Source organism: Alexandromys fortis, unplaced genomic scaffold (assembly GCF_014885135.2).
Source record: "Alexandromys fortis isolate MF-2015 unplaced genomic scaffold, M_Fortis_MF-2015_v1.1 scaffold_0, whole genome shotgun sequence".
NCBI lineage: Eukaryota > Metazoa > Chordata > Mammalia > Rodentia > Cricetidae > Alexandromys > Alexandromys fortis.
The window spans coordinates 40090492-40113823 of record NW_026067949.1 but is presented as its reverse complement, the minus strand read 5'-3'; the positions used below and the strand labels follow the sequence as shown (position 1 = coordinate 40113823).

Here is a 23332-nt window from a genome sequence, read left to right as displayed (position 1 = left end):
ATATACATATATATATATATGTGTGTGTGTGTGTTTGTGTGTGTGTGTTTATATAAAGAGAGAGAGAGTAGATAGGGATAAGTAGATAAGATATGACTTATCTGACCAACCTGTCACTAATACTAATCTATGGAATAAGCATATAAGCATAAATATATAGAAGGCAATTTCATATCACATTATGTTCACTTAGCAAAATGACATTAGTAACTTATCCTTTAATGCTCATGCTGACCTGGTTTACTGTACCAGATATAAAACCTTTGTTGAGTGGGACTTCCAAATAGAGGGTGTTCCATTCCTTCCATTTAGTCATTTTGCTTCTGTACCACTGCGTAAGTTTTTTCCCGGTCTGTCTTTATAGTGCACCCAGTGTCCACAAATGACTCAAATATTTGACATTTTTCTTAGCAGTAGGCAGTAGGAAAGCTAGCCAGGGATGAAACAACTATCCCAGCTCTGGCTTGATTTCACTATGTCCTGCATGTGATCTCTTCAGGATTAGAGTCTTACCATTTAGTCATGGTGAGCAACCAACAGGAGTGCCAAAGTGTTTGGGAAGCATCAGGTGTCTCCCTAACCAATAACTTGTAAGGAGGTATCCCAACTTGACCCCAAGATTTTTGTTAATACTCTATGACTTGCAAAAGAAGCTTTGTTCATCTATTCAGGCAGCTGAAGGAACATGTTCTGCAGTATACTTCTCATTTCTAAAAGTTTCCTTGAAGCGACTTACAAAGGAAAGGAGGCAATAAACAAGGCTGTCCCTGAAGGTCATTAATATGAACGGCATAATACAGGAGATGAGACATTTGTTTTATAGTGCTTTCGTAAAAAATTAATCTTTTGTGTGCATGGGTTCAACATAGCTATAAACTTCTTGGTCAACAATCCAGACAGCCTCTCTCTACCTCAGACAAAGAATTTCCAGAATGTGAAAAACACTGCATTCATACATTGCAGGCTCCTCCACAATCAGACACAGAGGGCTTAGAAGGAACAAGAAATTGGAAAGTTATTATAGACCACATCAGGTCTTTAATGTATTCCCATCTATTTCTAATAGATGCCTCTCCCCTCAGCTCAGGGAGAAGAACATAGCTGAGTGTTTATATTTAGCCATCCTATGTGATAAAACAAAATATTCTGTTCAAAATTTAAAGAATAACAAAATAAAATTTCAATGATGTCACTAGTAGTAGTTGTAAAGTCTGAGCCCACATTAGCTTTGAAAGGATTGCAATTACAGAATTTGTCACATGATTACTATAGACTTCAGTTCATGATTTTTGGGATGATTGAATTTGTACCTGGGCATTGTCTTCTGTGTGTTTATATCAGAAAAAAGGTTTGGATCAAATATTTTTTCTCAGTAGTCTAAACCTTCAGTTGCTGTTGGTAGAACAGCAAATAAGGGATAATAATACCTATTGTCATTCTGGGGGAGTCACAATAGGGCCCAAACATTACTCATTGTGTCTTATCTATTAATATGAGGAAGGAGATTTAATATAAGCTGCTTAAAGTGATTGAGTTTCAAGGGAATGCACAAAATGTGTAACCTGTTCTAGTGAGAACAGCAAAATACCCAGGCTGTGGAATTGAGACTTAGTCTTTCAAGCCAAAGGAGGTAAATCTCTTCTTTCTTCCATGGGACAAAGGTTGTTTACTTATTCTCAATTACCTACACTTATTTTTATCCTTAGACAACCATTTCTCAGAAAAACTACCCAAGACATTCTCCAATACCTATTAAAATGCTGGTTTTTTTTTTGCATCAAATTCTAATGTTTTAGAGTGCTATATTAGAGGGATTCTAAATGATACTTTAGACTTCCATGTTGGTAACTAGATGTCAAAATGAATTACTGATTTGCTTACTATGATTTTCACTATCATAGATTTATGTATAAACCACTAAAATAAAATAAAAATGGGAGATCAAAAATGTGTCACATAAGAAAGGCATTTTTGCAACATGGGCAAAAAATAAAATTCTGTAGTCAATAAACAAATCAAAATACAAAACTAAGAAAAATTTATTACAGAAAACGCTGTGTTTATTTCCTGATACTCATTTAAAACTGAAAATGACTGCCCTTTTTGTATGAAAGATCTTTCTTTGACATTAATCCATTTAAACTCTGCCTTTCTTTAAGATACAAGGCAGAAGTATTATCATTTCAATTATAGACTTACTTCTAAGAAAGTGAAGTTTATATTATATTTCTATTTTTAAATAACAAGAGCAAGCTTACTGAGTTTTAATTTCTTAAAATAAAATTCATGACTAATTTTTCAGGTCCTATTTGACTTTGTTATTTAAACACAGTTAAGGACTAATAATAAAGGAATTTGCATTAGATGCTGTAGATTGAATTTCCAAACTTTCTTTATCCATGATTAGTTTCCATTTGATTTCTTTTTCTTTAATTTTTAATTGGTTTTATTTTTCTCTGCTCCCCTCCTTTCCTCTCCCCTCCCATCTTCCCTTTCCCCTCTCCCCATAATCCCCATACTACCAATTTATTCAGGAAATCTTGTCTTCTACTTCCCATGTAGATTAGATCCATGTGTGTCCCTCTTAGGGTCCTCATTGTTGTGTAGGCTTTCTGGGATTGTGAATTGTAGGATGGTTTTCTTTGCTTTATGTCTAAAAGCCACTTATGAGTGAATACATATTATATTTGTCTTTCTGGGTCTGTGTTACATCACTCAATATGATGTTTTCTAGCTCCATCCATTTGTCTGCAAATTTCAAGATGTCATTATTTTTTCTGCTGTGTAGTACTCCATTGTGTAATTGCACCACATTTTCCTTAACCATCCTTTGGTTGAAGGGCATTTAGGTTGTCTCCAGATTCTGGCTACAATAATAATTCTGCTAGGAACATAGTTCCTGGGCCTGTAGACAAACCATGAATCTCCTTCAAATATTAGTGATGTAGTCTTAATGCAGTTTTTTTTCCAAATAGGAAAAGAAAACTATGAACACTATTAACTGCACATTATGGATTTTCCCCTCAGCTCACACAATAGTTCCACCATAAATATGTTTCTAACTTTCAGACCATGGTCACTTATAGCACAAGAGGGAAAAATATGAGAAAAGACTGGTTTCACCTCTGTAAATCTCTGTCTCCTTTCTGTATTTGTAAATCTATAAGGGTAAGTACAGAAGCTTTTGACATTCTAAAAAGAGACTTACAGGACTTAAATATTATAAATGTGAAATGCAGACTCATAGATCAGAAAGTGACCAAATGCCTTCATTCTGTAAAAGCAAACTAGAAAAATATTACAAGTCGACAGAATCTAGTTGAAACTGACTCTAGTACAATTCAGCAAAACAGCAGCTATACCTTCCAGCTTAGTGCCTATTTGCCATTCTCTGTTACATGTTTTCTGAGATTCTTAAAACATGCCATCACAACAGCAGGCCCTTGGATGGGTGTGTGAATGGGCTTCAAACCCTTAAGGTTTTTACTGCCTGCAGTGTCACAGACTGCTATGTATAGGTCCTGACTTGACTTTTTTTTTTCCCTTCTGGAGAGGGCAGGAGGTATCCTGCCCTTCCCATACCACCACCAACTCCAAGTGTTCTTCTCAGTAACAACGTCTGTAGCTGAAGGTGAAGACTGAGCACGGAGATCACATTGTGAAGTAAAATTTATTTTTATATTGCTTTTATTGATACTTTTTGTAAATGTTTAGTGCATTGGGGTTCCTGGGTAAGGGTCTTGCACAAATCAAAACACAGGGCATGCAGAGTATGAACAACTGCATAACAAGCTTTATTTTGTATGGCTTTTTATACAGACTAAAAAGCATTACCTCAACACTGAAACCCCACTTTACTCACGTACATGATTATGAGAAACTCTTTCCTCCCCTTGCAAGAAACAATACCTCAATTAATAACAGTAATAAAAATAAAAAGAAGTACATAGAAACAAGGCAAAAAGTATACAGAAGCAAAGCATTCCTTTATATCTGGTAGAGCGTGAAGAACTGAGCTCAAAGGCCGCTTCTTTACCCAGGGTACAGATTCTGACAGATCGTTTGAGAAATGGGCAGAGAAAGTTTTCTTTTATCTATGCTTAGGTTGCCCAACTACTGTTTCTCAGCTTTGTCTCATCTATCCCAGGAGGAGCCTGCACTCTAAGCCAGTTCTGTGTTTCCACAATTTCCTCCTTTTTAATTTTTATTTGAAGTTAAAAGGAGTTTCAACCATAAAGTATGTAAATTTTTTGTGTTTGGTTGAATACAAAACTTATACATAATCAAGAATAAAAAAAAGCATAAAAACGATTACAATAAATATACCACTGGAGGTATGAGGAATACATGCACAACTTGAGACAGTGAGCAGACCAAAGTCTATTCCTGGTGGCTACTCCTTCTCTGTGAGCCTCAGATCCCAAAAGTTAAAGCTGTTTCCTTATTCCATCTACGAATTGAAAGCATGTCTTAAGACTGGGTAAGAAAGGGTGATAACGGATATTAAATATAATAAATGCAAGACCTTGAATGCACGTTAATAATCTATGTATTTATAATCTACATTGTCAGAGAATAATTAAAGTGATTTAAAATCATCCTTAAATTTTAAGGTGGGGAATTGCAGGGTCTCATTAAAATGTAGATTCTAAGTCTACATGGGGACCTGAGGGTCCTGCATTTCCAACAAGATCTCAGAAGAGGTCAATGGCACAGGTACTTATACAGGGTCCAGAATTTAGGTCGGATATGTTAGTTTACATTATAAATATAAAAAACAGTATTAAAAACTAAATTAAAAATTTAGAATTGGTTAATAAGAAGTAAATATCCACAATTCCAAGAGGTTCAGTATAGCTTAAGTCTATATTTGCAGTTGTGGGCATACTCATATGTACACACAGAAATAACCACATTTGGGAGCATTCTGAATCATTTACTTAAGAGTGGTGACAAAGAAACAACTCTTAGAAGAGGACAAAACATATGAAGTCATATATGTCAAAATATATGACACTAAAAGTCACAATGAAACTAGAGTAACCCTTAAAGAAAAATGAGCTGCAACTAAAATGCTGATATCTAACTATACATGCAGAATTTTTAACATATTTCTGTAAAAATATGACTTAATTCACGGAAGCATAGGGCTCCTTCTCTTCAATGTTTCTGCTGGCGACCTTTGTCCTGGCGTCAGGGAGCCGAGTGACACACTTGCCGATCTGTAGTATCAGTTCCACAAGATAACCTTTGTGTTTCTGTGTACAGTACAATAAAGTCAAAGTTCACTTTGTGCTATAGTTTAGTGTCTGAAGCCGAGCATTTGTTACACAGATTCTGACTTTTATTCATTCTCCACGGGTTTACTGCTATTAGGCAGCCTGCTCTGCATCTGTACAACCTGCTACAAAAATGGGTACTCCAGAAGTTCGGAGGAAAGATATGAAGATGATCAATGGCTATCCTATGGTCTATGCTTTTGCACTCAATTGGGAAAGGATGGAAGAGTTCCAGGGCAGACCAGATGACATTGTGATATCCACATTCCCTAAATCAGGTGAGTTCTGTGTCCTAAAGAATGCAGGTCTAACCTTGACTTTTGTTTATAAGATTGTTTCAGATCTTATTTTATTAACTTTTTTTCATTTATTTTACACACCGACCACAGTTTCCCCTTCCTCCTCTGCTCCCATCTCCTTCCTGGGAGACTCCCACCTATCCCCCTCTCCATTTACTCCTCCTTTGCCTCATTCAGAAAGGGGCAAACCTCCCATGGTCTTAACAAAAGCATGGCACATCAAGTTGAGGTAGGACCACCCTCCTTCCCCCATATAAAGGCTGGATAAGGAAATCCAGAATTAATCATATGCGTGTATGTATTTGTTTGTATATGGGAAGCAAATGTGTGCGGGTGAGAGGTGGTATGGGCCAGAGGTACACATAGGCTTTAGACAGAGGAAAGAGAGGGGGCAAATGCTACTATAATATTGTGATCTCAAAAACTTCTATTTATTTAAAAAGTCACAAAAATGTTTCATGTTTATATGTATGAGCTTCTTGATAAATCAATAAATAAAATCAAATAATATTGAAACAAAGAAACTAACTGATCACTGATTTTAAAAATTCTGTTTTTTCGTTACAGGTACTACTTGGATTAGTGAAATTGTTGACATGGTTCTAAATGATGGAGATATTGAAAAATGTAAGCGAGACGTCATTACTACTAAAATTCCAATGCTGGAGCTGTATGAACCTGGACAAAATATATCAGGTAAAATTTAAATCTCCTGGTGATTATAATTTTGCAAGAGTATTCTCATCTAGCATAGTCCTATTTGTAATTCTAACTCAGAAAAAAGAAGAAAGAAAGAAAGAAAGAAAAGAAAGAAGAAAAAAAGAAAGAAAGAAAGGAAAAAAAAGAAACAGAGCACGAATATTTGTATAATTATAAAGGATTACTTACTGTGTTGTGAGTTAACTATGAATGATTAGTAAAATATGCATATTCTCACCAAGGAATTACAGAAATGTAACATTAAAAAGCAAATCAATTTGTAACATATTAGTTCTAATAGTCTTTCGAAGCCAAAGAACAAGACTGTATGAGACATATTCATAAGAAAGATTGCCTTCAATTGTATGATCAAGGCTAGCTACACTTAGTGAAGGGCCAAGGATATGCATGGAACGTGGGCAAACATAATCTAGGGATGTGAAGCATCTATTTGTAAAGGGATTGATGCAGTCAAGTCTTTAGGGCAATGTAGGAACTAAAACAGCAGAGAAGCAAGGGGTGGCAGCAGGTGCAAAGCAATTTGAAATCATATCCTGATGAGTTAAATAAACTATGGAATCCTAAAAGTTTCTTTTATTTTAAACAAGATAGGGAAGATATTGAATTAAGAGTCACTGAGTTGTATTTTTGTTGTTTAAAATACAAAATCTACCCTGGTATCTCTGTGGGACTGAATTTAGGATGCTAGCAATATGTTTTGAACATATTGACTGACAGATTACCTGAGAAATTTGAGGAAAATGAAGAAGGATAAGTTCAGAAGTTTTATTTAGGTCAACCAAACATAAAGCCAGGTATTTATTTGGAAACTTCAGAAGATTACTAAGAATTTTGTATAAAATGTTAGATTTCAGGTATTAAGAATTTTAAATAGTCAGTTGAAAGATATTGATTCAGCAACTTTTAGTGTTACTGGCACTTGAAGGCAAGATTGTTGACCATGCAGTACTAAAAATTGAAGGTTATCCACGCAAATTACCACCAGGAAAAGGTTTTGATAGATGAGCTAACAAAAACTCATCAAGCTAAAAGGGAATGAAAAGCCTGAATCTAACAGGCAAGTGTGAAAGTTCGCTTTTAGTGAAGCTGCTGGGAACCTAGATAATACGGAAAACACTAGCTTGAGGTCAACCCTTCCCATACTGCAATTTAAACCCTCCCATGCAGTGGAGATTGATCATGGCAAGAAGACCCACCGGAAAGGGTCTATTGAACTTAGCTCATTGTCTAAAGTTGAAGGGAAAATAATAGCTTGGAAATGAAGAGTGGTTGTAATGTCGCAAAATATAAAATGAAAAATTAATTAAACTAAAATCTGTAGGTGTCTGGGATTACTGGTGGGGCCAGGGTTAAAAATGGAGTCAATTGCCACAGAAAGACGAGTTGACGTTTAGCCAAGAGATAAATTATTAGAATTATTCTAGAGCCTAATCGTGAAATATTCCTAGCAGTTGTATTCATGGATTTAAACCACTTCACTCAGAAAAATGACTATGAGACAGAGGAAAACAGGAAATCTTTTATGGGACTTGAGGCAAGAACAAAGAATTGCCATGGGGAAGGAAGACAGCCTTAGATTAACAGAGGGAAGTGTGAACCTATAGAAGATTACGCATAAGCTCTCGGTCTCAGTTTTATAATCTTCTCTATTTCTGAGATTAAGGGCAGGCACCACTACTGCCTGGTTTCTATGGCAAACTAGTGTGGCTACTGGAATTAAAGATGTGTGCCATTGCTGCCTCGTCTGTAAGGCTGGCCAGTGTGGCTGTCTTACTTTATTTTTTAAAAAAAATTATTTATTTATTTATTAAAGATTTCTGTCTCTTCCCTGCCACCGCCTCCCATTTCCCTCCCCTTCCCCCGATCAAGTCTCCCTCCCTCCTCAGCCCAAAGAGCAATCAGGGTTCCTTGCCCTGTGGGAAGTCCAAGGACCACCCACCTCCATCCAGGTCTAGTTAGGTAAGCATCCAAACTGTCTAGGCTCCCACAAAGCCAGTACGTGCAGTAGGATCAAAAACCCATTGCCATTGTTTTTGAGTTCTCAGTAGTCCTCATTGTCCGCTATGTTCAGCGAGTCCGGTTTTATCCCATGCTTTTTCAGACCCTCAGGCAAGACTTATTAAGATACATATGAAATGCCACTACATACTGTAGCTGCCAGTTTGGAGATATGAGATCCATGATGGAATTTTGTAGGTTTCTAATTAATATCTTCAGATATTTGATTTTCACGATCTTATTTTTATTGTTATAAAGTAGTTGTACTTAATATTTATTGTGGGCCATGGACTTCAATCAACAAGATAATCATTGGTAAATAGCATGTCATATTCCTGTTCTGAAGGAATTTCCATTCTATTAAATGTATATTGTAGAGCCAGCATAAGCAATAAGCATTGGAACACTCTGGAAATAAGCACATTTCTGTTTGTGAATAGTTCCCTATAAAAACCAGTTTATTGTGGACGTCTAAGAAGTCTAAGCTGGCCTTAAACTTAACATCTTTATGCCTCAGTCTCTTGAGTGTTGGATTAAAGTTCCCAGTCACCATTACAAAATGTATGCCCTATTACATACAGATAAGTGTTATATAGAGCACTGGGACTGGATGTTGTACGATAAATTATAAAGTTAAAACCGGTGATTGCTTGGAGTTGATTAAGCAGAGGTTTTGAAGAATGTATTCCTATGCTGAAAAATGGCAAGAGTCTGTAGTATTAGCAAATAATTTAGAGATGTGCTAAAACTCCAAGTTGCCAAAGTTGTGTTTTAGTCCTTATTTTGCTAACAAAGAAAATGAAACTGACTCTTAAAAATTTAGAAATCTCTTACTGAGTAAAATTATAGTAGAAATTTTAATACAGTGATGTAAATGTCAAAGTGCACACTGTTGCCTGTCTCCTAATACTACTTCCTGGAATTCTGAAAAACAAAACAAAACAAAACAAAAAACAACCTGTAGTTATTTTAGAAGTTACCTCCATTTAATATTGCTTCAACATGTCTGTAGAAAAATGTTTGGAAGACAGCAAGATAGCTTGGTAGGAAAAATCCCTGGCTGTACAGGTACGAAGACCTGGAACCCACATTGCAGGAAAAGGATGGACTCTTGAAAGTTGTCTTCTGACTTTCACAGTACTCTTGTATTGTGACACATGAACACATCTATCACACACACACACACACTTCTCATGCACATGTACACACCCTCACACTAAAATAACATTTACAAATATCTGTGGGAAAGATGAAGAAATATGAGTTCCTTTCGTACTCTGATCTTTTGCTGTCCTAAACTGAAATTTTCAGGTATTGAATTCTTAAAGACAACTCCATCGCCTCGGGTTATAAAGACACATCTACCAACTGATCTACTCCCGAAAAGTCTCTGGGAGAACAAGTGCAAGGTACAAGCCTCCAGTTAAACTCTGCCCATTTATCTATTCCTGTTGTGAGAACTAGCAGTACATATTGTGACCAAGAGAACTTAACTACACAAGGAAGTGCTTGATACTCTCCTCTTCTCTCTCCTGCCTTCCCCCTTCCCTCCTCCACACTCTTCTTTCCTCTCCTCTTCTCTCTTCTGGCTACTTATTTTTACTCCTCTTCCCTTGTCACCTTCTGGTTTTGTTGTGTTTGTTTGTTTGAGACAGAATATCACTATATGTGCCAGGCTGGCCTTGAAATTGATATCACATTCCTGAGCTTCCTTCCCCAGCTGCCCAAGTACTATAATAATAGGAGTTTTCCACTATGAACGGTTAAGTGTTTTTTAATTAGTTTTAATTCATTAATATGAAATTTCTGAGATTAAAAGTAACGTAATTCTCACATCAACACAATATTGCTACTTTTATTCTTTCTCTATGTCAGGATAATGTGGCCTTCAACAAAATTTCAGGCAAGAATATATATTCTTAACTGAAAGTTTGTGACATTATTTAGTGAAATATTTGTGACTGAGTTTGTTTAGCAGGAAATTTCAAGTTCTTCAATAGTTAATCATTTCTTAATTAGTAACTCTGCTATTAAAATTATCTAGTTCTTCCGATTTGACTTTATGTAAAGAATTTGGGTGTGGTATATAAAAATGAAGTACAATTATCTTTGTATACGAAAGTATTTTCTTTGTAAGCTAACCAAAACCTTAATAAGTTCATGAGAACAGTTAGAAGTCCTGATAGGTTAGCATTATGATCCATAACTTCCAGGAGAAGAACTGCTCTGCAATTTTATTTATTTATAAATATATTTATTTATTAATAATACCCCATTCCTTGCTTTCCTTTTTCCTCTCTCATGTAGATGATTTATATGGCTCGAAATGCCAAGGATGTTACTGTCTCGTACTATCATTTTGACTTAATGAATAATCTACACCCTGTTCCTTGTACCTGGGAAGAATATGTGCTGAAATTCCTAGATGGAAATGGTGAGTAGGCTGAAAACTTAGCTTTAAAATGTCGACTAGTTTTTATTTCAAATATTTCTATTTTAAATAACCTATCTTCCTTCATTTTGTTAAAAGTCAGAACATTCAAGTTTAATACTAACATATTAAATTCCAGTTTAGGAAAGTAACTACATTCAAGGGTTTACTATAAAATTTAACTTGAAAGTGTGATAATAATCAGTGCCATATGAAGACATTTTGTAATCTCTTCCCAGTGTTAAAAGTCCACTCTCAGTATTTATTCATCATTAGAGAGATGTGTTATACATGCTGTATCTGTGATATTTATATTCACACTTGATACTTGATATTATGTAAATCTTCAATATGGTTCAACTTAACTCAGTGGTAGCCAATCTATTCTTACTTGAAATGCTGCCTTTGCAATTTATGTTTTAAAAGTTGAATATATATATATATATATATGGCTAATTTTAACTTTTTGAAAATTGATCCTATATTGTCAGCTTCTTTGATTATCAAATTCTATAAAATGTCTTTGCAAATGGCTTATTAAAATTTTTTTATCTGGTAAACACTTGTAGAGGTACCATTTTTTTCCTATTTTAGTGCCTTATGGTTCATGGTTCAATCACGTTAAGACTTGGTGGGAAAAGAAGAAAGATCATCCGCTACTTTTCTTGTACTATGAAGATTTAAAACAGGTAACATAGTAGATGTTTATTCTGAATAATGTGCATACTGTGTCATGGAGAAACCATTAATATCTATTTTTCTAGCTAACATTAGAATCCAAGTTAAAATGGCTTTTCCCCCTACTACCCATACGTCTGCATGTCTATCAGACCAGTTACCACTTTGTGAAATCATTGATCTACATTTAGTTAACATGTGATTTCAACCATCCTTTTCCCTAAAATTCTCCCCTGGACTTACCAGGACATCACGCCCAAGACTTTGTACTTTATATCTGTTTATACATCCATTTTTTTCCTTTTCAATTGATCTCTATAATTTGATCTTCACTTCCTTGTTCTGCATTTCCTGAATATTTATCTGTATTTCTCATATATTCATCATTTTCTAAATGGAATTTCAGACCAACATTGGAATTAATTTAACATGTTCAAAAGAAATATTAATGTGTTTAGTTCTCCAACCTCTCATCCTTTACAACTTGTATTTTCTTTTTACTATATCAATTTTATTTTTCCTTTTAGTTTTTCAAGCCTTCAGTTAGGTTTTATGTTTAGTATAATTACAGTCTACCCTTTGCACACTCTGGACTTTGGATTGTGTCCATGCTTCGTTTGTTTTATCTTTCAAATGTTTCTCTTTCTTTACTTTTTCAATGTGGTGCCCATAGTCTGGACGTGCAAAAACCACCAAGAAATCAGATCCAGTGTAAAAGCAAAGAGCCTTTTTAATTACGAGTTAATTCAGTTCCTCTGCCCATCCAACACAGAGGGTGGCGTACGTGATACCATTTGACATAGTGGGGCCACTCATTTACTAGGGGTGGAGCGAGGGGCCGCATTTGGGGGTTTGCAAGTTTCACAATAACAGTCTCAGAATTGATGCACCTCCAGGCTTGGGAAACCCTTCCTGCACAGACTGGTCAATTGCAACTGCTGAAAGGTATCTTTAACACATCAGAAGTTAACTGGTAGGTTCTGGATCTGCTTCACTGATGAAGTGGAATGCAGTAATCATAGCAACAGTCCCACTTTCCCACGGCCTCCAAGTATTGCAACCTTTCCACAGTTGCAGTTGACCAATCAGCTCAGGACAGCTTCCTCCAGTCCGGAGGTACACCATTCTTGAGACTGTTACTATGCAACTAGCAGAATCCCAGATGTCCTGCCCTTGGTTTACCCCCAATAAATGCCCCACCCCGCTGTGACTCAGAGTCTCTTCTACTCTACCCACTGTGGTGAATGAATGGAGGACCTGAGTTACCTTGTAATTACAAAGACTTATTGCTTTTGTATCGGATCTGGTCTCTTGGTGTTTTTTTTTCAAGTCCAGACTGTAGGCATAACACACAGTGAATTTATTTTCGAGTATAAACTTGCAATTCGCAGTCTCTATGTTTGTTCAATATTACTGCAATGTACTTTGCCGCTATTCTGGGCTATTCTACAAAACTAGGATAGTCCTGCTGATCCTCCGAAACCATTGAAAAATGTACAGAAATGTTTCTTTGTTTGTAAAGCTCCATATACACAATTTAGAACACCTTTCAATTCTCAAATCTGTGATGGAAACTAAAAAAAAAACTATCAATTTTGAAACTATACTCACAGTACCGAATATAGTGCTTAGGAGTTACACATAGATGGAACCTTTCATAATATGATGACTTGTAGACAGAGCAAGAGTAATAACCAAAATATCAGTCACAGTATGTCCAGTGAATGGCAACATGCTCTGAATGTGCTCTTGTGAAACTCCGGAGCATTTGTATATCATGCCTCCAATAGTCCGAAATTTTCCACTATTTCCTGGTTGTAGTTAGTTTACAGCATAGAAGACATCTGAATCACCCAAATTGGAGGGATAACCTCTACTATCTTTAGGAAGAGCTTCTGTCCTCTTTCTACTGATGTGATTTATTCAATAAAGACAAGGAGCACTTGAGGAATATTCCAACACTTTTTAATACTCCTGAAATCTGTTCTCTATGTACTCTTAGCAGGAAGTATTTTGAAACATTTCAAAGTCCTGTATTAAGAATTTAAGCTGTTTGCTTTTACTGGGAGTTGATACCAACATCTCATCACCACATTAGATGTTACATTTTAATAAATTCTAATCATATCTCTCAATTTTAGTTTCAATCTAATTTTTCAAAATCTTTTTGAAATATCAATGAAAATTTAATTGCCTGATTGAAAGCTATACATATTAAGCTCATGCTATGTTAATAAACTGAAATGAGGTAATTGATTTTGGATAATTTTTATTATTGTGTCTGTCTGTCTGTCTGTCCGTCTGTCTGTCTGCATGTATGTGAGTGCACATGCACTCAGAGCCCAGGGGGGCCTGGTCCCTGGAAGCTGTAGCTAAGGGCTGTGCTGTGCTATTCTATGTGGGGACCGGAAACCAAATGAGTCCCCTGAAAAAGCAGTGTGGGCTCGTTCTTTCTTTAGTTTGTTGAATTAGTGTCTTTCTGTGTAGCACAGCAGACTGTGAATTTGTGTTTTTTTTAAATTTTCTTTATATTCACACCTCACGTGCTTTTTAAAATTCATTTTACATATCACCAGCATTTTCCCCTTCTCCCTTTCTTCCTCAACCCATCCCTATCCACTCCTCAGAAAGGGTAAGGCCTCCCATGGGGAGTCAATAAAGCCTGGCACATTCAATGCTGGCAGGACCAACCACACCCCCTTTCCCACATCAAGACGGACCAAAACATCCCATCAAGTGAAATGGGCTTAAAGTCAGTCATGCAGTAGGAACAGATCCTGGTTCAACTGCCAGAGGTCCCATAAACAGACCAGGCGAGAAAACTTTTACCCACGTGCAAAGGAGACCTTGAATTTGTAATGTTTCATCCTCAAACTTCTGCATACACATATGCAAACTCAAGAATAATAATGTAATTATAAAAGCTGCATCAGTTTGTAAATTATAGGAGTGGTTTACATGTTTGTTATTTCCTTGCATCTATCATCTCACTCCTGAAGAACCCAAAGGAAGAAATCAAAAAGGTTGCCAACTTTCTAGGCAAGACTTTGGATGAGAAGACCTTGGACAAGATTATCCATCACACCTCCTTTGAAATGATGAAGGACAACCCCATGGTCAATTATACCCATCTGCCCTCATCAATGATGGATCACAGCAAGTCCCCTTTCATGAGAAAAGGTAAAATTTTGCTGAATGTAATTCCCACCTTTACTTTCTTGTGAAGAACCAGTTCTATGATTTCTACTGCTTTATTTAACTTCTTTAAGTTTCAGTTCTTCATAGGAAATCAATAAAAACCAAAAACATATATAGTCAAAAGTCATTTTATTAGGATCATCCTTGCAAAGAAAAATAATGTACACAGTTACTAAAGGTTTCTTCCTATTTACTATTCTAAATACAATTGACTTTCACAATTATCATGCAATATCATGAATGTTTATCATCCTACTGCATTCTATAAATTGGTATAGACACTCTTCTTTGCTCATTGGTCACTTACCTAGTAAGATGCAACTTCCTTAAAGCCCCATATAACTTAGAAAATAATTGTCAATTTTTATGTAGACAATTCATCAAAAAGAAGTTTCTTTTTCTTATGGGAAATTTTCCCTCTTTTCAGATACTATCTGAATTAAAGAAGCAGAATCCAAATTTAACTTAGAAGAATATAGAATTTACTATTGAAATTCTTAGTTTTCTATGAAGCAAATCATGTGTATTATGGTTTCTTATACATAGTCCATTTCAATAATAATAAATTAACACATAATAAATTAATTTAAAAATTTAGTTGTTTAACTTTTTACTAATGCCAACTACTATTTTGATTAATGTTTATTGAAATAAATACAGAGGAAAGGGACTTTCTTTAATGATGGTATATAAGAATAACTCCAGGAATGTGTTTGGACATTGAAATACAGTTAAAATTTTTTTGAAAATTATTATATTATGACATTTTAATAAAAGTTCTAATCTTGTCAAAATAACAAGTTGTTTTAGTGTTAAATTGATCTGAAAAACACTACATTTGGCTCCAAAGACAATTTCTACTATAACAGAATAAAGAAATATATTGTTGTTGTTATTATTATTATTATTTGGAGAAGAATGACTAATGTATATGCATACACAATTATATTTATACAAAGTTTACCGGATAGAACTTGAAAAGCAATTCCTTTTATTGAAGCAGTCAAATTCAACTATGTCACAGAAGGTAATTCCCCAAACAGTTTAGCTCATGCCATATGAAAATGGATGAGATCTTTCATGACAGCTTAAAGATTGATGAGTAAAGAAAATGAGCTTTGTGTCTGGATTTGATGTTTTGTGAAGCATCATCATGAAAGACTACTACATGTTAACAAGATTGTGAAGTCTTTACATCTGCTGTAGAGGAAGAAAAAACATGCCCTGTGGTTAGACCGAGTTCTGTTTAAATTTGTGACATCAAATACATCAACTAGCTAGCCACATCATTGACAAATTACATAAAGCAATAACACCTATTATATAAAATTTGGGAAAACACTACATAAAATGATATATAAAAATTTAGAAAAGTTGCTAACCATAAATTAGACACATACATATATATATGTATACACACATTATATAAATATTGGTAGTGATTGTGATTCATTTGTTCATTCATTCACTCATTCAATAGACAGATTTGCATGTTTATCCAGTAATTCACATATAGTACAGGCTCCTCATGAATACCTACAAGAGGTAATTGTTCGTTCAAACAAAGTCATATGTTTGTTTCAAGACAGCTCTGGAGCTTTATAGGTTTGGCTTTAATGTTATTCTCACCTAAAATATAAATAAAGTATAAATTTTGTGAATTAGGGGAAATGTCTTTCAATGATCACAGGATTCTCCTTTGTAAATTCTAGGAAGAGAAACTCTTCTGTTTCCCATTTGAGAGCTCTTTTGGATAATGGACAGTTCTTTGTGCAGACGTTATGACTGAGAAAATAAAGTGTTGTCTTACTGCTGAAGATTGTGCAGGACATTTAGGAAAAGTACAAGATCTTCCTTATGAAGCAGTGTATTCCCTGAGAATTTAGATAAGAAAATTATCTGTCTCAAAATAACTCTTGAAATATGAACTCCATGCTTATTTATAAGCTTGTTTTACCCATGATAATAATTAAATTTTAAATAGCATTTTGAAATAATCAGTATTTATTTAATATAAAATTAACTTTAAAGATCCACCAGACAAAATTAATTTCAAGACAAATATATATGCATATTCACCATTTACCATTGTTACAAATTAGAATAAAACTGATAACATTTTTCATCATTTTTTATAATAGAAATTATTTTTGAAGCCAAATGCAGTGTATTTCAAATTCATTTCTCAAGTATTCAGTCTTTCCCTTGATGAATATTAGCTTTCCTTTTGTAATTTATATTTTATTCTTTCATGCATTCTTGTTACTTTAGGTACTATTGGTGACTGGAAAAATTACTTCACAGTGGCCCAAAATGAGATATTTGATGCCGTCTATGAGAAGGAAATGTCTGGAACAACACTTAAGTTCTGCACAGAGATCCAAAGTAATTAAGCTGAAACTTGAATATATGATTTCTTAAAATAGTAACTTGGCCGGGAAGTCAAATGGATTTGTGAAGGGAAATAAATGTGCTTTTAAAACACTGATTAAATATGTCCTACTAATGCCTCAGTAAGTAATATTTCATATTATCTAGAGCTAAGGGTCTTTGTTATGTTGTTTTTCAAATCTTGTTGCTACAAATTCCTAAGTGTCTACTGAATTGGAGGAATAGCATTTTTGAAAAACAACATGGACTTGTTTTAGGGCATGAAACTTGCATTCATGTTCCTGATAACACTTCACAGGAGACTGCACTTTCCCACGTGATCCTCCATGTCATAGTATGTAGGATTTTACCACCCTTGCTATAGACACAATTTGCATGGTTGCACATGGGCTGCATTTTTCTAAACTTGCCCTGCCTTCTAGATCCTGAATATCTGATCCAGAACACTGTGGTCAATGGCTATAATGGCTTCTCATGCTGGTACATGACTTATTACTAATCTTTCTGCCATAGGCCTATTTGGATAACGCAGATCATGTCCCAGATGAAATAACTTAGGTTTTGAAAATGGTTTTCTGTACTTTATCAAATTTCTAAGTGTCCAAAGGCTGGAGAGGTGGCTCAGAGGTTAAGAATATGGATTGCTCTTCCAAAGGTTCTAAGTTCAATTCCCAGCAAATACATGGTGGCTCACAACCATCTGTAATGAGATCTGGTGCTCTCTTCTGGTACAGGCACACATGTGGGCAGAACACTGTATACAAAGTAAATAAATCTTAAGAAAAAAAAAGACTAAAAAAAGGAATGAAAAACATACATCATTATGTTTAGGTACAGTTTAGGTACAGTAATTGATTGTCCCCCTCTGTAGAGGGTCCTCTCAACTGACCCTTTTGAATTTCCCAGAACCATCCATCACAATGCTGATCACCCCAAGTGTATTTCGGTCCAACATCAGTACTCTCGTTTCACAAAATGAAATTATCACTGGAGCTGAAATCTTCTAAACCTTAATACCAAAGGGAGAGTTTCTAGACTGAAGGTCATTTGCCCTGTTGACAGAGAGGTGGGGGATACATAGAGCAACCTCATGGATAGAAGCCACCTTGTACAATCTGTTTCTCAACTCCATATTTGTCTTGAACAAGGTTGTATGTAACTCCTTGTATAAAAAGGTTTTCTGCCTGTAGGTCATATCAACCTAAGTCAAATTGCATCCACATTGTCTCCAAACTAAAGCTGGTTGACATGCTCTGGATTTCTCCTTTATCTGTTCATGGGATGGAGGGTTCACTTCCATTGTAGACACACCCTCAGCCATAGCTGAGATGGGAAGTGATTGAAGTACTTGTATTTTACAAGTGAATTTTAGTTATAACAGTTCTCTGCTTCAACTCCAGGGAAGAAGTAGGTCAGTGACAATTGCAAACACAGCCCTAGAAGAGGCACATCTCTGATTATTGAGACAATTCCTTCATATCATGCTCAATAGTTATTTTTCCTAGTGATGAAACATGTGTTCTAATGCTTAGAAATAGTTTGTAGATACTAATTAGGATATTTTGAATTATTGAAAATTAATTTTACTATCTAGAATGGTGGTTTTGAGCCTGTAGGTTGTGACCCTTTGGAAGTTGAATGATCCTTTTACCGGGGTCACCTAAGATCATCTGTCTATTAGATATTTACATTTCATTTTTTTTTCTTTTTTGAGACAGGGTTTCTCTGTGGTTTTGGAGCCTGTCCTGGAACTAGCTCTTGTAGACCAGGCTGGTCTTGAACTCACAGACATCCGAACTCACAGACATCCGCCTGCCTCTGCCTCCCAAGTGCTGGGATTAAAGGCGTGCGCCACCACCGCCCGGCTTTAGATATTTACATTTCTAGAAGGGTGGTTCTGAGACTGTAGGTTGTGATACTTTGGAAGTCGAAGGAGTCTTTCACTGGGGTCACCTAAGATTATCTGCATACTAGATATTTACATTGTCAGTCATAACAGACAGTTCATAACAGTAGCTAACTTATAGTTATGAAGTAGCAATGAAAATAATTTTATGGCTGGAGTCACCACATCATGAGGGTTGCAGCATTAGGAAGGCTGAAAAACACTGTTCTAAAATATTTTTCTCAAGAGAAAAGCTAAGTTAGGCACATAATTCTTGCCTTAGTATCATTACTCATAGATTAATCCGATGCAGATTCTGACAAAGCAGCCAGTTATCAGATAAGCAATAAGCATCTACGATCTACTCACATTTTGTTTTCATGGATTGTCTCAAGTAGCTACGTTCACTAGTACAGTGAGATACATTCAAGTTTTCTCTTTAGGAATTATTTTTAACTCCATTCAAAAACAATAACTTTGTAAACTTGAACTTTGGTATTTTATGTGCATGAACTATAAACTGAAAAATAAAATATACATATTTCTTTACTGTTCAATAATCTTTGTACCTTTTTAATGCCATCTAAAACACTGTCACTAAGTTAACTTATAATATTTTATTTTTTCTTATTCATTAATTCCCAGGCAGAAATAAGAATTTTATCGTTTTTAAACTGAAGCCTTATAATGCAAGAAAAGTGATAGCAGATATCAGTGGAAAATTTCATTAAACACTTCATGAGCTTTTATTTTTAAAAGTTCAAAGCAGCATGACTTACTGCCTCCCTTCACATCCCTTCATTACTACACAAGTCCTGGCTGAATGGACTTTCAAAGGTTGTGGCCACAGCCACTTTCTCCTCGCCCTGTTTTGAGGTGATTTGTTTCTGACTTGTCTCTGTCCATATCCCTAACCTCTTTCTGCCTGATAAAGTTATAAGGCTTTAGTTTAAAAACAGGATTAAAACATCCTTTGAAGGTTTTGAAGGCTGACTACTATGTCAAAAAATTATCAACATATTTAGGTTAACCTAGGTCTGTGTTCTTGGTCTACAGTTATTCATGTTTGTCTGTAGGAACAATAGGTTGTTCAAACTCTTGTTCCTTTTAAGGTAAGAGCTAGGTTTTTCATTTTGAAACCACCTTATTTACGGGAAATAATAATGTTCTTGTTTACCACAACCTTTTTTTGTTGATTTACAAAATGAACTAATTCGCATAATTACTATGTAGTGGGATAATAAAATAAAATATATTGTACATTCTAATGCAAAATTAAGCAATTTATTATGTAGAATTGTATCAAATTCTTGTTTTATTATTTATTTTTTATATTTCCGTGTGCCTGCCGTGTGTGTACAGGTGCCCACAGAGAACAGAAGGGAGTGTTAAATGCCCCGGAGCTAGAATTACAGGCAGTTGTGAGTCACCGTACATGAGTGATGAGGTTAATAGTCATGACCTCTGGAAGAACAGCTAGCTCTCTCTTAATTACTGAGATATCTTCCAGCCCCAGAATGATATGTAATTCTCAAATCTTATTGCCATTTTGCTCATATCATAAATCATCCCAGGCTATCATGGAAAAAAATTATCACATTCATTTTACAGTGAATAACCTCTCTTAACCGTTTCATTAGGGCACATAAAATTATATATGAATTCAATAAATGAAATCACAATAAACGTTCCAAGCTAGAGTCAGTATGAAATCTTTGGTACTTTACGGAACTTTCCTGAGAACCTATAATTACATTTATGAATGTCATTTCTTTATCAATAGTCAGTGCCTGTTTAGAGTTTGATATAACAGTCAAATAGCATTGTTCAAACTCGCGTAGGCTACTTCAAGTTTCTACTTCGACCTGAAAGCTTACTTATTAAGAAGGAATGTCTCTGTGAAATTCACACTATCCCCACAAAAGATTAAGGCAATTTTGCAACAAAGCTTATTTATTAGTCACTGACTGTCCTCTGCCCTGTTCTCTATTCATGCAGGAAAGAACAGGCTGTCATAAATTTTTAGAGAGAATCTTTTCTCGCAAGTTAGAGTGAAGCAAACAGGAAAGAGCATAGAGAGGGAATGTTTTCCTATGCTTCACAACCCTATATCCATTTCTTCAGATCAGAACTGCTGCGCACTTCACAAGCTCTGCCAAGCGAGTGAAATTCACATGCTTCTCTCTAGAAGTCCTGATTAAGAAACTCTAGACTGGTGCCACACACTACGTGCTTTATATAACCACTTCCAGTGGCTCCTGGGCAGTGTTTATTATGTAATTTTATTGCCGCAAGACAAATGCAAGCTACTTCTGTTTTCCCAATGACTGCAAGATGGATGAAAACAGCTGCCAAGACAGAATGTTTCGTTGATCCTATTCACATTTGCAAACACAGGAAGTAAAATGGGAGAGCAGGAAAAAAGTGAAACCCATTATTTAGTATTAGTTAAAAGATAAAGGAGCTTGGCAAACCAAAGCTCAACACTGTTTTTTTTTTTTTTTCCAAATGTGCAGAGTTTCAAAATCAAGCAAATGGGCAAGTTTCCCAGTACAACCTTCTCCCTGTGTGACCCATTCATTAGCTTACATAATCTCTATTGATTATGTTTCTTTGAAGATTTATTTTATTATTTTCCTAGAAATTAATCGTTTCACTGTACAAAAACTAAGTTTCTGTTGAGATTAGTATACACGGAAACTATACCTCCATGATGCGTGTCTTGAATTGTTATTTTCCAATCCTATTTTGGACTGTAGGACTTGGAGTGCAGTGGGTTCTCTGGCATAAAATTATATAGGAAATGCAAACAGGAAAGTACAAGTAGTTAAATCAGTAAACAGAGAAAGCATATTCAAGGCATCCTGATGCTCCGTTCATATAATTTGAGAGGCCCTGAAGTTCTTTCTCAGTGCCTTCATTCGCATGCTGGAATGTACAACACACATACACAAAAAGAGGTAAATCTGGGAATGGGGACCTTGGAAAAAAGTTGAAGAGGGAAGGGGAGAGGCAGAGAGGAGAGCAGAGAAAAATGTAGAGCTCAGTAAAAATCAATTAAAAATCACAAATATATATATATGTATATATATATGTATATATATATATATATATAGAGAGAGAGAGAGAGAGAGAGAGAGAGGTAAATCTCCTCAAATAAATACTGTTAGGAAATCACACTCAAGTCTCAAGAGAATACGTGAAATGCTACCAGAACTGCAGTTTACCTTCCTGTCCTGGGAGTGAAATCCATAATTCTGGTTTTTACCAGTGTAGGTTAGTTTACTTTGAGAAGTTCATTAAAAGGAGGCTCAGCAGTTAAGCACATTGGTAGCTATTCCAGAAGACCAGTATTAAATTCTCAGAGTTCACATAGCAGCTCAAAAGCTCTGTAACCCCAATGTGCTATAAAGTGCTATAAAGATATATAAACACTTACATGTGTGTATTAAATATAATTTAAATAAATAAAAATAATGTTTTCTTCATGGGTTTTAAAACAACCTTAGTGTTATTAATTCCTTCTTTCTTTCCTCCTTCATCTACTTCTGTATTGACTTCCCTCTCTTTTCTCAATTAAAATTCTTTCCTCATTTTCCCATGTCCCCCTACATATTACTTATATCAAATACAATTCACTTGAAAAAAAATATTTATCTGCATCTGAAAAACCTTCAAAAACTGTCCTTCAGTATCACTAAACGGAAACTGTATTTTATTTGTTTCTACATTATCTCTCTTTGAAAGGGAGAGAATATAAGTTCTTCAATATTTTATTACTGTATAGGAAGTGACAGAAAAAGAATCAATCAAACTCTACAAAACATACTGTAGAGATGGCGCCTTTAACACCAGTGCCATCTTGTGTTGGAGTGTGAGCTGTGCTTTTTCTGTCATGCTGAGTTGGACCCTCAGGAGTACCCATGTGAGCACTCAAAATGTGCACATTAGCAAATTGTTGCTTGTAAACTTAAAATAGATTCAGTTTTACTCGGTTATAGAAAGGATCAGAGACCATGTCTCTATCCCTCAGTTCCTAGGTGTCTCGTTCAGTTCTCAGACCTCTGGGCAACCATCCACCATTGCTTTATCACAGCCATTGCCTGGGTCTCAGTTTGTTTTAACTTTCTTTTACCTCTAGATTATTGATCCTCTAGTCAAGTACGAGACCTGAAACAGAGAGAAAGCCATGTCGCATAATGCATACCTATTTATAACTACACAGGTATGCATCTCCAGGAAACAAATTGTAATTTCCTTCAGGGGCTCCTAGATGTTTTTATATAATTATTAGGGAAATCTTGGCTAAATTAATAACAATATTTTTCAGGGCACTAAGTTATCCCAAAGTTCATTTTTAACCTGCCTAGTAATGTGCTAATTATTACTTTGATCCTCCTGTCTTCCTCTGACACATGTGCCTTGTATAGCTCTGGATTAGCAAATTTTTCTC

General features: G+C 35.4%; 1 protein-coding gene across 1 annotated transcript; it reads left to right on the top strand.

The window, feature by feature from the left end:
* Positions 1 to 5320: 5320 nt before the first annotated feature.
* Positions 5321 to 17058, top strand: Sult1b1 (sulfotransferase family 1B member 1). The gene is made up of 7 exons (XM_050150141.1): positions 5321 to 5557; positions 6146 to 6274; positions 9608 to 9705; positions 10604 to 10730; positions 11322 to 11416; positions 14405 to 14585; positions 16875 to 17058. Exons 1-7 carry the CDS (start codon positions 5413 to 5415, stop codon positions 16994 to 16996), a joined length of 897 nt encoding a protein of 298 aa, XP_050006098.1. The 5' UTR covers positions 5321 to 5412; the 3' UTR covers positions 16997 to 17058.
* The last annotated feature ends 6274 nt before the right edge of the window (positions 17059 to 23332 follow it).

Coding starts and splice junctions, on each gene's coding strand:
- Sult1b1 (XM_050150141.1), top strand. CDS start 5,413: ATGGGTACTCCAGAAGTTCGGAGGAAAGATATGAAGATGATCAATGGC. Junction 6,275..9,607: donor ACCTGGACAAAATATATCAG/GTAAAATTTAAA, acceptor TGAAATTTTCAG/GTATTGAATTCTTAAAGACA. Junction 9,706..10,603: donor TCTGGGAGAACAAGTGCAAG/GTACAAGCCTCC, acceptor TCTCTCATGTAG/ATGATTTATATGGCTCGAAA.